This window comes from Penicillium cosmopolitanum (assembly GCF_028827165.1).
Source record: "Penicillium cosmopolitanum strain IBT 29677 chromosome Unknown utg000012l:1.0-3308103.0:1.0-3310761.0, whole genome shotgun sequence".
In the NCBI taxonomy this organism is placed as follows: Eukaryota; Fungi; Ascomycota; class Eurotiomycetes; order Eurotiales; family Aspergillaceae; genus Penicillium; species Penicillium cosmopolitanum.
The window spans coordinates 1,261,067-1,275,288 of NW_026622682.1; the positions used below are offsets into that span (position 1 = coordinate 1,261,067).

At 41.0% G+C, this 14,222-nt stretch overlaps 1 protein-coding gene across 1 annotated transcript; it reads right to left on the reverse strand.

Moving 5' to 3' along the window:
- Positions 1 to 2,445: 2,445 nt before the first annotated feature.
- N7509_013246 (cation-translocating P-type ATPase) lies at positions 2,446 to 5,766 on the reverse strand (the record flags this gene model as incomplete). Its single annotated transcript, XM_056637883.1, has 1 exon — positions 2,446 to 5,766. The coding sequence occupies one exon, from the start codon at positions 5,764 to 5,766 to the stop codon at positions 2,446 to 2,448; it is 3,321 nt and encodes a 1,106-aa protein (XP_056481390.1).
- Positions 5,767 to 14,222: the final 8,456 nt, after the last annotated feature.

The following is a 14,222-nucleotide window of genomic DNA, read 5'->3' on the forward strand; positions in this document are numbered from 1 at the left end:
GAAACTACCGGGTGCTTAATCAACTAAGACCACCTACGTTAAGCGAGGGTTTCTGCAAATAAGCATATAGATATAGCGTCTTGTTTGATTATTATATTTTCGAGGTCGCCTTATTTTAACGTGTGATTCAAAGTTATTTTGTTGATAGAAGCGTTGAATAGTGTTGAATACTGTCTTGCGGGAAACGTTAAAACAGCGGGTAACTTCTGACTGCGATTGGCTATATTTAACAGCCGTTACAATTACAGAATGTGTTTGGATAGGTAATTTGGTACTTGGCCTTCGATTTCTACTAATAATCTTACTGAATTCGTGTAGTTTTGATGTTTTGGGTGCCATTGCAAATTGTTGTGGTGGTGAAATATGTGGGTGGGGCGGGAAGTAGGTAAATACTTTTGAACTAGATTGTACTATCTTTTAAGTAAATTAGTTCAGCAAAATATTTAGAATAAGGTTTAATAGGCACTATAAGGGCTTAGTACTATTATATACCGATATGTAACCCTAATATATATAAATTTATAGCCTTGGCATTTATAACATAGTTGTTTCAGCAAAATAAAATACTGTCATTTACAGTTATTATAGTTTCTGAGTTGAATAGCTCTTAACCAAGAGGTTACTCTCAAGAAAGTTAGGTATTAGTATATATAGATATTACCCTATAATACTATAACTAAGACCTAGTTAAAGATATAACTAAAGATAAATACACTATAACTAAGGATAAATATCAAGAAAATCAAACACGAGTGCCCCTCCAAAACTGGTAGCATAAAACATGAAACAAGATGATTACCTTCCCCCGTAGCTCTGAACAGTGGCCAAATCTGGCTACTAATCCTCGAAGCTAAAGCGATGAGCTCATGTACCGCTAGTAGTAAAACAACTAGATTATACAACCTGCTTGGCACTATGTGGGGATAATGATATGTGAGAAGTAGTGGCTGAACTGGATGAAGATCTTGAGGTACTTTTGTTTGCTACGAGCTGTTGAGGAATTGGTGATCCCCAGGTCGGGTCTATTACTCAGAAATAAGACAATATCGATAAATCACATAATTAAGCTCGAGTAAGAGGAAATTCATAGTCAATCCTGCAGACTGGACAGGATGGTTGTTGTCGGCTTAACCACTCATCGACACAGGCAACGTGAAACACATGGGCACATTCAAGTCCACGGACATTATCTTCATCTTCCATTTTCTCCAAGCATATGGCACACGAGTCGTTTGAAGTTGTTATGCTTACACTTGACGACATTAATGTCAAGTTGATTAGCGTAGGAGCTGTCTCCAGATCTCTAATCTTCGGATCTTTCTTAGAAAAAGGTTGAAAAACCGGGCTTGGGAAGCAAGGTAGGGGGGACTCTGTGTTCAAGCCCGTTGTTATAGCTAGGTCACTCTTGATCATAGGTTGATCTAGGTTAAATCTATGTCAGTCATTAGCAAGACTTTTAAATGTCCCAAGATAGCGGGTTGACATATCGGAAGAGGCACAATTCACCTTTTCTGGGAATGAGTGATCTTCCACAACTTATATGTGGTGACCGGTATATTTCTGTTCAGATCATGTGCTGTTGGTAGGCACTGTTTATGCACCTTAGATAGATGAGATCGCATCTGAATAAAGGCCAGTACAGTATCCGATTCCAGTTGCTGCCATGAGGGTGCTCGGCTACGGCGCCAGAAATTGACACCTACAATAACACTGCTCAGGTAGACGTTAGAGCTTTTGTGACCAAAGCCAAAATTCCAGTCTAGATACTTACCTAAGACCAAGGACTAATATAACGCACACAACCGGGATCAGAAATGAAGGATAAGCGGGCACTTGAATGTCATTTGTTGACCTTGGCGGCATTATTATTTTTAACCCACAACAAGCATCAAGCGTTTTTGAAACTCCAGATCTAGGTCTCCGGAAGCTTAAAAGTAAAAAAGAACTGTTTCTGCTGATTCTCCCTTACGGGCACTCTCGTCACCTGACTCAACTCGCGGGATTTTTCTGAACCATTCCGTAGGCTACGCTAGTGTGCTATGGCTGATTAACAACCAAAGGTTTAGGGATTAATGCTACAAGACTTAGATTGCTAGCAAGTAGGTTTGGCCGTATGGATACGTGTAGGTGCGGGGATCAATACCCGAAGACGCCACTGTTTCATAAGCATCAGAAGCTAATAGCATTGCGGTGATCTCATTTATAGTAAAGAAAATAGAATTGCCGCCCAAAAGAATTTATGGGTGCAGGATATTCGCGTCTAGGACACGGTGTCTTTCATTCTAGTCTTTCCACATTTCACACCGGCTGAAGTACAAGGTGGCTCTCTCCAGCAAAGCTACACTTGTCTGCTCCGTATCAATCCATCCATAGTCCAGATCACTCGATAACCCAATTTCCTCAAATTTTTCGAGAAGAGTCCATGGTTACATTCTAGAGGCAAAGTTACCACGCAATGCGTGCCGTAATCCCCTTTGGCCAGACCCGCACTGACAGTTTGCGAAGTTCATCCATCAACAGTATTCCCAATGCAAGGGGAATAGGTAAGAACCAAAACTCGAGAGGTGCAGAGCCAGTGCCAAAGATTTGCTGAAGGCCCGGCTCCTCCGTGACAAAGATGGCAATGGATAGACTGACAACCATGCTCGCAATCAGCCACGGGTTGCGGCGTTGTTTGCGAATAGGATCGGCCTGTAGAATGGAAAGTCGCTTGTTGCGGACACTGAGAATATTACCCCACTGCATTATGAGAAGGGCAATAAAGTAAACACTCTGGCCAACAACGTTGAATTGGGTCAACTCGGCATCTGTGTAGCCGTAAAATCCATCCGCGTACTTCTCGAAGGCGAAGAAAAGTGCACCGGCAGGAATACCGGCATGCTTCCAGTAATAGTAAAAAAACATAGCATGCGCACAGATGGTTTCCAAGACGCCAATGAAAAGATAACTTTGGATGTAGACCTTCAAATTGATCAAATGGTCCTTTTTGTGATTGCGAGGTGGCAGATCAAGCAAGTCAAACTCCTGCTGTTCCATAATTAAGGACAGCGAGCATAACAAATCGGTGAAAACACAAATTATGATCATCAGGAAGGATGACAGAGGGAGAGGGACACCAAAAAAAACGTTCAGAATCACCGGCCAAATCTCGGACCACGAACCCGCAGGAAGAAGGTAGCTGATAACCTTCTGCAGATTTTGGAAGACCAGACGTCCGAGGCGGATTGCTTCAATAATCGAGTCGAATTTATCCATCAAGATTAAATCCGCAGCTTCAAGAGCCACATCACTGCCAGTAATCACAGCCACGCCAACGTCAGCAGCCCGCATTGCGGGCGCATCATTCACTCCGTCTCCAGTCACCGCAACGACATTATCGCGTGCTCGGAACTCGTTGACGATGCGAAGCTTCTGGTCTGGCATGGTGCGGCCAAATACAATTTCGTCATATTGGCAAACCAAATCCCAATCCTTGTCTGTGAGCTGTGATATAGAAGGGCCTTCAAGAAGCAGGCTGGTCTCTGGCCATCTCGAATCAGGCTCCTTCGACGATTGGGAAGAGGAAGAATTGCAATCACTCCGCCTTTGCACGATGGTCTCAAAGGTATCAGGCTCGGCTGTGCCACTGAAAATACCAATTTCACGGGCAATAGCGGCCCCAGTAAGACCAAGATCACCCGTAACCATGAAGAAACGAGCTCCAGCGCGACGACAAGATGCCACGGTTGCGGCAGCCTCCGGGCGAGGGGGATCAACGATACCGAACATACCAATCAGAGTCAGATCAGCAATTCCAGAAGCGTGGATCTCATCACCAAAAGCATTTGTTCCCAAAGCCTGAGTAGGGCTGTAGGGGCGCTGGCAGAGGAGAATGACCCGTTGAGATTTGCGAGACATCTGTTCTTGAGCAGCAGCAAGCTGTTGTTTGGCTGAATCGTCGAGTGTTCGGACAGTATTGGTAACGCAGGACCAGTAAAAATTGCAATGCGGCAACAGAATATCTGAGGCACCTTTCATTAAGAGGAGATAGCTGTTTTTCCCTGGCTCAGATATCTCAGACTTGTGTAGGGTGAGCATCCATTTATTCTTGGAATTGAACGGAATGGCGAAAACCCGCTGGTATCTTTCATTCAGCTCTTTTATGGCGCCTTGATGTGCTTCTTCAACAAATCTGAGCACAGCGCCATCGGTGGGGTTACCGAGAACCTTTCTCTCTGAAACGGGATAGTTGATAGTCGCGGCATCGAACGTGGCGTCGTTGCACAAAGCTGCAGCTTTGTGAAGATCCATAATGGGCCTCAAGCTTCCTTCTTTGACAGCTGAAATGGCCTTCTCGGCCGACATGACTTGATCCACAAATGTGGCTGTCACGACACTCATCTTGTTTTGGGTCAGCGTACCCGTCTTATCAGAGCAAATGACATTCACACATCCGAGGGTTTCGACCGTAGAAAGACCTTTGGGGAGTATATTATTGTTCTTCATGCGCGTGGCCACGAGCATGAGAGTGAGGGCAACCCCCACAGGCATTCCCTCGGGGATAAATGCCACGACACAACCCATCACGTCGTCAAGCATGGCAATGACATTCATATACTGGAAGTGTTTAACCCGGAGCCAGCCAACCCAGGTGAGAAGGATCAGGAGAGCCAGAAACACTGTCAAAACAACAATGATTCTGACGAATCGAGTAATCTCACGTTGAATGAGTGTTGGCTGCTCCTTGACCGAAGTAGACGACACTGTGATATGTCCCATAACCGTATGCTCTCCAGTCAGGACCACAATTCCCGTGGCGCTTCCATTGGTAACCATGGTTCCCATCAATGCAACATTACGGGTCTCTAGGAAATTGCTCTCTGTCATCTCGGTGGCACCATCAACGTCTTCAGACTCTCCAGTCAACATAGAACGGTCAAAACGGGTATCTCCAGATGTAGTGAGAAGGCGAAGATCCGCTGGCACCTTGTTCCCCACACTGATTTTGACAATATCTCCCACAACTACATCGGCGGCGGAAATTGTAGTAGTCTCGCCAGATCGAACTACCATTGCATCTGTCGGAACCAAGTCCAGAATGGACTTCATCGTGCGAGCAGTGGACCAATCCTGAAACGCCGAGAACGAGGCCTGCAAGAAAATCACAATCAAGACCAGGATAGCAAGGCCCAGGTTGTAGGGTGCTGGATCGGGATCGCCGAGAGGGCGCCAGCAGATAAAGAAGATTATCACACCAATCCAGAGAATCGAGCAGAATCCACCGAAAACATATTTTAATAGTCTCTTAAGGTAGTTCGTTGGAACGTGTGGCAGTTCGTTTTTGCCATTGCGAGCCAGTCGGGAAGCGGCTTCCGCAGAAGACAGTCCATCAATGGTGCTGTTGAAATGCCGATAGAGGACGTCCACGGACTGGTGATGAAACTGAAGACTATCAAAATATCGCGAATCATCGGGCGTCTCCCCCCTCTTGCTTTTGGAATCTTTCAGGTCCACCTCATATTTCTCGCGAGTCTCAGAATCGGCGATTTGAAAACTGATCCTACGGAACTCGATTGGAATGCTGGAAATGGATTGAGCACGGCTCCGAGAACGCGAGCGCGAGATAGATCGTCGATGCTCGGATCCTCTCCGTCCACGTCGCTCATTAGGCCCGAAGGAGATGGTCCGCTGCTGCATGCTGACGCCATAATGCTCGGGTTGGGGTGGGCTCTTTGCATTCTTTTCGGGGTCTTGGTCAAGCTGGGTGCTTGATTTGTCTTTATGCATACCCGGAGAGAAGTATAGAAGAGACGGCCCGATGAATTCAAAGGAGTAAAATGAGTCCGATCGCAGACAGAAAAAAAGCTACTAGCAGGGGTAATATTGGGAAAGGAAGGTTGAAGCAGTAGACTATTGAACGCTGGTTCGATCGTGCAGCGACCTTGCTTATAGACCCGCGTCCGCCTCTCCTAGCACAAACTGAGATACGATACAGACGCTTGATCTTATCCGCTAAGATAGCTTTTTACGTAAATTTTATACAACTAAATGTGTCAGAAGTGTCAAGCTTATGGACTGAGTGGAATCTCCAAAAAGGAGATTGATGGGATACGACAGAAAAAAACCCGCAAGGAAAAAGAAACCCATCAATACGAGATGGGAGTGTGGAGAAAAGTAACGGCCTGAGCTGGAGTGTACCTTCATCTAGAACTGTTGTTTCAAGGCAATCTAGCACCACCTAGGAAGCTGATTCCTCCACACGACCAAATTGGCCTAGTAAACAGGGCCACTAGCTGGGTTGGGCTCGGGACACGCGATGAGGGAATTATTTTCGCCATACAGCCACCATTTCTTAATGTCGTTATGCTTCAACTAAATTTTTTGAGATGTTTTCTTTGTGTTTAAGATAAGCTTTTGCTATGCGGCAATGGCGCGTGGGCTTCAGATTCGCCGAAAGAAATACCTCAATTAGGTAAGTCGATTAGAACAGAAAAGATTATTGCGAGCATTTTTCGCTATTGAATCATCACTCCTGTCTGGAAGGAACCATCAAGCGCCACGGTAAAGAAAGACGAAAAGGAATCAGAGACTATTTAGTATTTGAACCTAGGTTCATGTTTTCTGCTCCCCTTGGGCTGAACGTCCTAACGCCTCAAGTAATGGCCCAGGAATATTCCTGGTTACTAAAATTTGAAAATAGAAAAGTTTGAACAGGCTAATTATTTTGGAAGAAGATTGTATCACGGAGAACATGTAAAATAAATTAGAAATCGTGGTATTTTGGCAAAATAAAAGGGGTAGTATGTCGGGCTGAAAGCCAAAGTACAGTAGTCTATAGAAGCAATAGGAAGGAAATAGGGGGGCGGTAATAAGTGTAGGATAGAGGAGTTAAGGAGAGGGAAGAGAGGGAAAAGAAGGAGAGGGTGAGACAAGAGGAAAGGTCGGCTCTTTTATATTGAGGCGATATAAAGGAGAGGTTATAGGACAGTGTTGGTGCGTTAAACCACAGAAGGTAAGATTCACCACATTCAGTAATTTACAGTTACGCCGTTTACAGTATACACAGAAATCGTACTTCATTACCGGCGATTATTCTATTGCATTCGTCACGAAATCTAAAAAGGAAACCAAGATTCAGGAATTTCGGGGCTTCGTATATCCTCGCCTGGCGCAAGCTCGCTTCTGATGCAGAATATGTTGTACTTTGTGAAGAGCAACGCGAATAAATTCTTCAAATGGTTGGATTACACGAGAAGCAATAACCGAGACCCTCCACATGAGATGCGCCTTCCTTCGTTGCGTTAATCGATGAGATCCCACTGAAGACGGGGTTGCAATCAGAAGAGTAACGAACTTCTCCAGCAAATACCAAAAGAAAATCTCCCTCCTGGACGGTAATGATAGGGAAAACCATGAGAAAAGTATCATCTTTGGGTTGCATGGTGACAAACATAGACTTGTTCCGCGTTGTTGCTGCCTTTGGCTGCAAGTCAAAAAGCCCACCGAATGGTGTAGCTGATGGTTCGTGTGATCTGCTCAATTGAAAGACTGTCTCCTCTACGCTGGAGGACCACCAGTTGATAGCGCTGCGCCATTCAATTTCTGGAACATTGAGCCTGTCCGCTCCAAACGACTGGCTCGCCCACAGTCTTCCTGTCAAATCGCCCTTGCTCTCTTCGGCGAACCATTCTTCCGGTTGTTTAATATAGAAGCCATACTTAATCCCAGAGCTGGACCATCTCTACCAAAGCAGCCCCAGCTTCCGATAAATAGCTTTTGCAGAAGCGGTCGAATTCTTTAGTGCGATACAAGAGGATCTTGTCAACACCCGCATTTCGTATCTGGGACAACCGTTTCCACAAAAGACGGCACTGCCGTTGATTAGTGAGGCTAAGCCCATAGCCCGCTGCTCTCATGACCTGCTCAGTGGCGACCTTCTCGGCCTTAGTAAATTCATAAAGAGGGCCTTAAGGGATTGGCAAATCCTTTGGATCAAGAAGATCCGTGCCTTTCTTGATAGTTTCCCCAGACATGCAAATTTTGGAGTATCAACGGAATGGAAACGTTCGAAGGATGACGTGCCTCGAGGGTTAAGCTCGGACGAATTTGAAAAATGGCTGTGGGGACAGGGTATATAGACGTGCTAAAATGTAGTTGATTATGAATAATAATTACATAAGATGTTCAACTTACTTTCAGTCAGTTTCTCAAAGTTTGAGAAAGCCTCTCTTTGCATGCTTATGAGATGAGTGCAATACATATTGCTCTTGCTGAGCAGCCTCACGAATGAGAGGTTCAAATGGACTTTGGGCTTAGTGGCCCCCACAGAAACTCTCCATTGGGCGCAGCTATCTGGGCCAACATCATCATAGATTAATTCCCAATGGGTCCGAGCATTTGCCGAACCACCAGGTTTGCAGACGAGCATTTGGTTCAACGTACCAGTGACTTGTGAGTAGTCTAGCCACAGATTGTCGATAGGTCCACGGATACCGTGTGTGGCACTTCTTGCTTCTGAGAAACGAATCTTATCAGAAAAAAACACCTAAAAATTCTCCCTCGCGCACGGGAACGATGGAACAGACGAGCAAAGAGTCTCTTCAAAGACAGCTCCGGATTATCAGCGGAAGACTCAGGCTCTTCTGGGGAATTCTGTCACAGAATGTATTGTGGCACCCTCTTATTTCAAGCTAGCATGTAAGAGCACCACAACTAACCTTCTCAGCAATATCTACAACACCAGACCACTGGTCCCAACAACAATATTAGATATCGTTCTTCTAATCTCTGATCTTATGCCCCCATTAGCTTCCTTATTTGAAAAGAATATTTGCCATTGCAGGCTCCTCGTTAGATAATAATTTAATACGCGCCATCTCAAACCCCATAAAGCTATTACAAATGAGCTTTTGTTACAGCGAATGGTAGTTTTGTGTTCTAGGACGATCAATTCGTTACTTTGAATTGGAGGATAGCGCAGCTAAGCGAGTAATGTACTTTATTTAGTGAAGTCAGATGCCTATCATATGACGCGATGTAACTTCCTCTGCCCCTACACATTTGACAGAAAAACGACAGAGCAAGAATTGATATGAACTTTCAGCAAGTCAAGGGACCGACTTAGCCGAAGACAAATGACGCTCTCCTCGTCCATTCTTCCGACACATAAGCAAACTCCATGAGAGTGAAAGACCACATCCATTTTATGCCAGAGATACTAACATTGTTGAAGATGATGCAAATAGTGATCATTGACACTAAGGGCCAGTGATGTGTCAGAGTCAAAGTCTCCCCGATACAGTAGCCAAGAGATCAGGAAGGACTAGCCTCACGGGCATCATGAGTCCTGAGCTCTTCGATTGAAAGAGCCGGAGAGTCATGAAGAACTAGATTGACGGGCCGCTCCGGCTCATCAGTATGTCCTGGGCCAAGCTGCTGCTCATTCGTGGAGGGAATGACAGAGCGGCCGATACGGAACGGCGTTGGATTTGGCGGGGGTCCATTCTCCTGTCCGCCTTATTGGCAGGGCTGTTCTGGAGCGAGAAGCTATTGATATGGATTCAAATTCTCCTTGGAATTCTTTCAATGATTTCTTCTGTGCAAATTATTTGTTACAGTATAGCTTGAGGAGAGCCAATTATATGCTAATACTGGCCTAGCTTCTCTGCATTGGTTTTCAGCAGCTCAATAATCCATTCATAAAACGATCGGCGCAGGTTGTAATCAGAATCTATGCTCTGGTATCAACAGTGTGAAAGATAATAACTACATTCATTGGGATATTTATGCTAGATTTAATTCAATTCATCACTTTATTCCTACTTTTCTTGGATCATCTCTGTGAAATGGCATGGTACCTGTGGTTAGTAAAGGGAGCTACGCAAGGCCGGAGAAAGTTACATTTTATCTTATCTCATTTATCAAATGTGGGTCTTCTCTTGCTAGGAGCCGCTATTTTTGGTGCTATTTCGAGGAAATGGGAGATTGCGCTTGAGGTATTTCTTCCTATTTTGAGCCGACGTGATGGGAGAGCTGACATAAGTCAGATCCAGCTTATAGTTTGCACAATGTCGGTAACTTCCAATCAGTCCATTGCGTGATATATAATGAAGGGCTCGAGGTACATCTGTTCAACACAAATGGGCTATAAGTCGAAAAGATCAGCTAACTCAAAATCTTATCGCTGTATTAATATCGGTTAGCTATGTGACGAGGGGTTGTAAGTAGAGCAAGGTAAAATCGCTGAGAGGCTTGATTGTACCTTTCTTATGCGTGCGGTGTTGTATCTACTGGAAAACGAATGTACGCTATTTATATTAAGGGGCTGATCTAAATAATATTACTCGAGAGCTGTGATCCTACAATATTAGCATACTTACTTTAATTTCTATAAGATCTTGAAATCTTGATACAGGGGGGATTTATATGATCTTATACTATGAGGATTTCTAAGCTTTCTTAAGCAGTAGTCCTATATGAGCAGTACAGGACTGCTCTAGAAATTTTGAAAATTTGAGAAAAGTCGGTAAGAGTACATAGACAAGAGCAAAGAGGACTTGCGATGCGGCAGCTGCGTATTTGAGGGTCACACTGCGCTGTAGCCTATACAGTATCTACTCATTAAGTTGCGGAAGATCAGGTATGTGTAGAATTACTGCTTAATGGACATGAATTATTTTCTGGCTGGGCCAACTAGAAGCTAGGATGCAATAAGGCTTGACGTTTATGATAATCCATTGAGTAAATGAAAGAAATGTTTATTGGTGAGTGATATTAAATGAACTGATAATTTTTGCCATTGTCTGTAGAAAAAACGTGAGGATTAACACTAATGGATGTTGTAATATGTTGTTGATATTTCTGTGATATTGTCGGGTCTGTTGAAATGGTGATAACGACAGGAAAATATTCCTTGTCTGTATTTATGGACCATCAAGAACGAATATTGATCCCTCCGAAACGTACGCTCCCTGTGTTCTGTTGAATTTTGAGTATTTACAGTTCCTGGACGAACTCTGTTGGTGAACTTATAATTTGCAATGTCCGTTATAACGACGCTAGTGGAAGGGCTGGCTACAGTGCTATAAAAACCCTAGTTTCTCGCCGGTAAAATAAGCTTTCTTAATCACTTCTTTATCGTTATTCTGGGTCAAAGAATATGAAAAGCCTTTTATCTCTGCTGGTGATCCTTTGGTATGAAATAAACCCTTGTTGCTATGTAGTTGTGATTGGACTGACTTCTTGTATTACCCCCAGCTTGTCTATATGCGATACCGACTGTTTAAAAGTAAGTAAGTATAACTGCTGGGTCAATTAAAATGATGCTGATATAAGATATGCTTAAGATCAGCTCTCCTCTACTATCCCTCTTAGAACTATTTAACGGGCCTTGAATGACCTTGAAAATGAGCAAATCTGCGATTGCTGTAAGTTATAAGCTAAGTTTATAGACTGCCTACTAACGGTTAATATTAGGTTAAGAGAAATCCTTATACAGCCATTTGGCCTCCTCGGATACAGCGTATAGTAACAGCTGGTAATGTAGGTTTCTATCATTGTGGTAATTTTGAGAATAATTATCCTCTGCTGATAACTCACTGTATAGAAAGCCTGACTTTCCATCACAAGCCGCTTCATACCTTATAAGTTACCTTAGAACGTTGCTTATGCCTAGTACCATGGCTGGGGCTGTATTTTGTATCCCTGTGCGGATGCTGTTTGCTTGAGTTTCTAACTGTCGTGCCCTCTTCCAGTCAGAAAAGATTGCTGATGTTGTAACACTCTGGACCAGAGGCTACTTCCTTTTTGAGCTTAGTGCGGTTCCTGAGCCTCTGCAGCCTATCTGCGAGGCCTCACTTACTCTTTTTATCTCTTTTTATCTCTTCTCTATACTTAGTATCACGTACTCAATGTACTTATTTCTTATAATCAGGCCACTATTATATAATACTAAGTATTGTTTCACCTATTCAAACTCTTTTTCATCCTGTATAATGGTACTAAGGAGCTAGCTAGTAACCAGTTGACCAGATGATTAATAGAGATTAAGTACCTATAATATATAGTAGATAATAAAACTAATTCTTAAAGAACCTTTAAAGAATTAAGTAGTAATTATCTATTTAATATAACAAAGAGTCTAGAGATTTATTCTAAATTAAATATAGATTAGGATAGTATTAATACTGTTATAACCCTATATTATCTAGTAATACTAATAGAATTAATCTCTGTTAGATCTATATTATAATCTTATTAGATATCTTAATAGAATAGACTAGATCTCTCTTAATTCTAATAGGACTAGAGCTTACTACTAATTTAATAGATTCTATAATAACTTATCCTCTTCTTTTAAAGAAGTCTATTCTTAGTATTATAAAATAGAATAATAAAGAACTATTTATATATATAAGTAAAGTAATTATCTCTTTTAATAAGAAAGAGTTATATAGTAAACTTCTATAAATATAAATAAAGAAATATAGATATAAAAAACCAAAAAAACTTATATATTAAGAAAAAGAATCTAGAAAATATCTATCTCTATTACCTCTCTATATATTCTAATCTTAGATCTTCTATTAAATCTTTTTTAAAGTAGCTACTACTACTAGTACTTCTATAGCTACTATTACTCTTATACTTTTAAATATATAAAAGATTATTTATATATATCCCTAAGCAGCTCTAATATTATTTTATATCTATTACTTAGGCTATACTATTATAATTTATACTAGACTAGCTACTTTAGACAGAATATTTACTTTTAAGTATATATTTAATTAAATTAACTTAATAAAATATATTTATTATAACTTATTTAGTATAAAGAGAATATATGAAACTATAAGTTTTAGAGTCTTTTTATACCTTATTTATTACTTATTTAATTATCTAGATTTTTATTAGTATAATAGAAAATATAAAAGATATAAGACAGATAAGGTCTTACTAGGCTTAGAGGAATATAGATAAAGAGGAATTATTATAGATAGTTTATTACTAAGTAATTAATAAGATTAAGAACTTTATTACTTAATTATAGAGAATTCTGATAATTATATTTTATTTTAGATAGAGGGAGGAGACCCTATATATATTAGATATCTTAATATTTTAGCCTTTATTATTATTACCTCTCTTTTTCTATTATAGGCAAGCCTAGGCTGGTGGTACTAGGAAGCCCTTAGGTCTATTATAGGTAATCCTAGGCTAGTAGTACCAGGAAGCTCTGGCAGTACTAGGCTAAGCCCTGGTAGTACTAGAAGGCTCTGGCAGTACTAGGAGGCCTTCTTAGTTATATTTTTAACTAGATCTTAGTTATTATAGGATAATATTTATAAAAGTCTTCTTATATATTCTTATATAGGTCTAAGATATTATAGCTAGTATAATAAATAGTCTAGCTATAGCTATAGAGAGAGTTATTATTAAATAGAGTCTAAATTAGTAAATCTTACTATTTTATTCTATTATACTATTACTATATATATATTAGAGTAGAATTTATAGGCTAATATAGTAGATAATAAGAATAATTATAAGAAAGTATCTTTAGTAATTTCTACTATCTCTATTATGAATATTATACAGATATAACTAAGATCCAGTTAAAGATATAACTAGGATCTAGTTAAAGATATAACTAAGATTTAGTTAAAAGGCTTAGTAACCCAAAAAAACACCGGATCTTCGGTATACTTAGTATCCGACCGGATATTCGGTATACTAGATAACCGGCCGGATAGCTAGATAACCGGCCGGATAGCTGGAATACTAGCTATCCGGTATAACTATTCTAAGGTTAAATAGGGCCTTCTTTCCTTTAGAAATAATAATATACATTAATCAGAATCCTCTATAATCAAGCAACTAAGTCCTTAATCTTATTAATTACTCAGTAATCAACTATCTATAATAATTCCTCCTTTATCTATATTCCCCTAAGCCTAGTAAGACCTTTGCAGTCTTATAGGTTATGAGCCCGGATTGTCTATATCTGGCTATACCACCTTTTTATATATACTTTTTGCCCTCTTTTTTATTTATCTCCTATTTGGGAACTTTTGAAGTCTAAAAATATTAAATCCGAGATACCCCCGTATTTGGCCGAAATCTCAACAAACCTCAAAAAATATACAAAACCTATTGATATATATATATATCTATATATATATATATATATATTATATACTATGGCAAATCTTCAAAAAATTAAGGTGCCTAAGCTCTCAGGC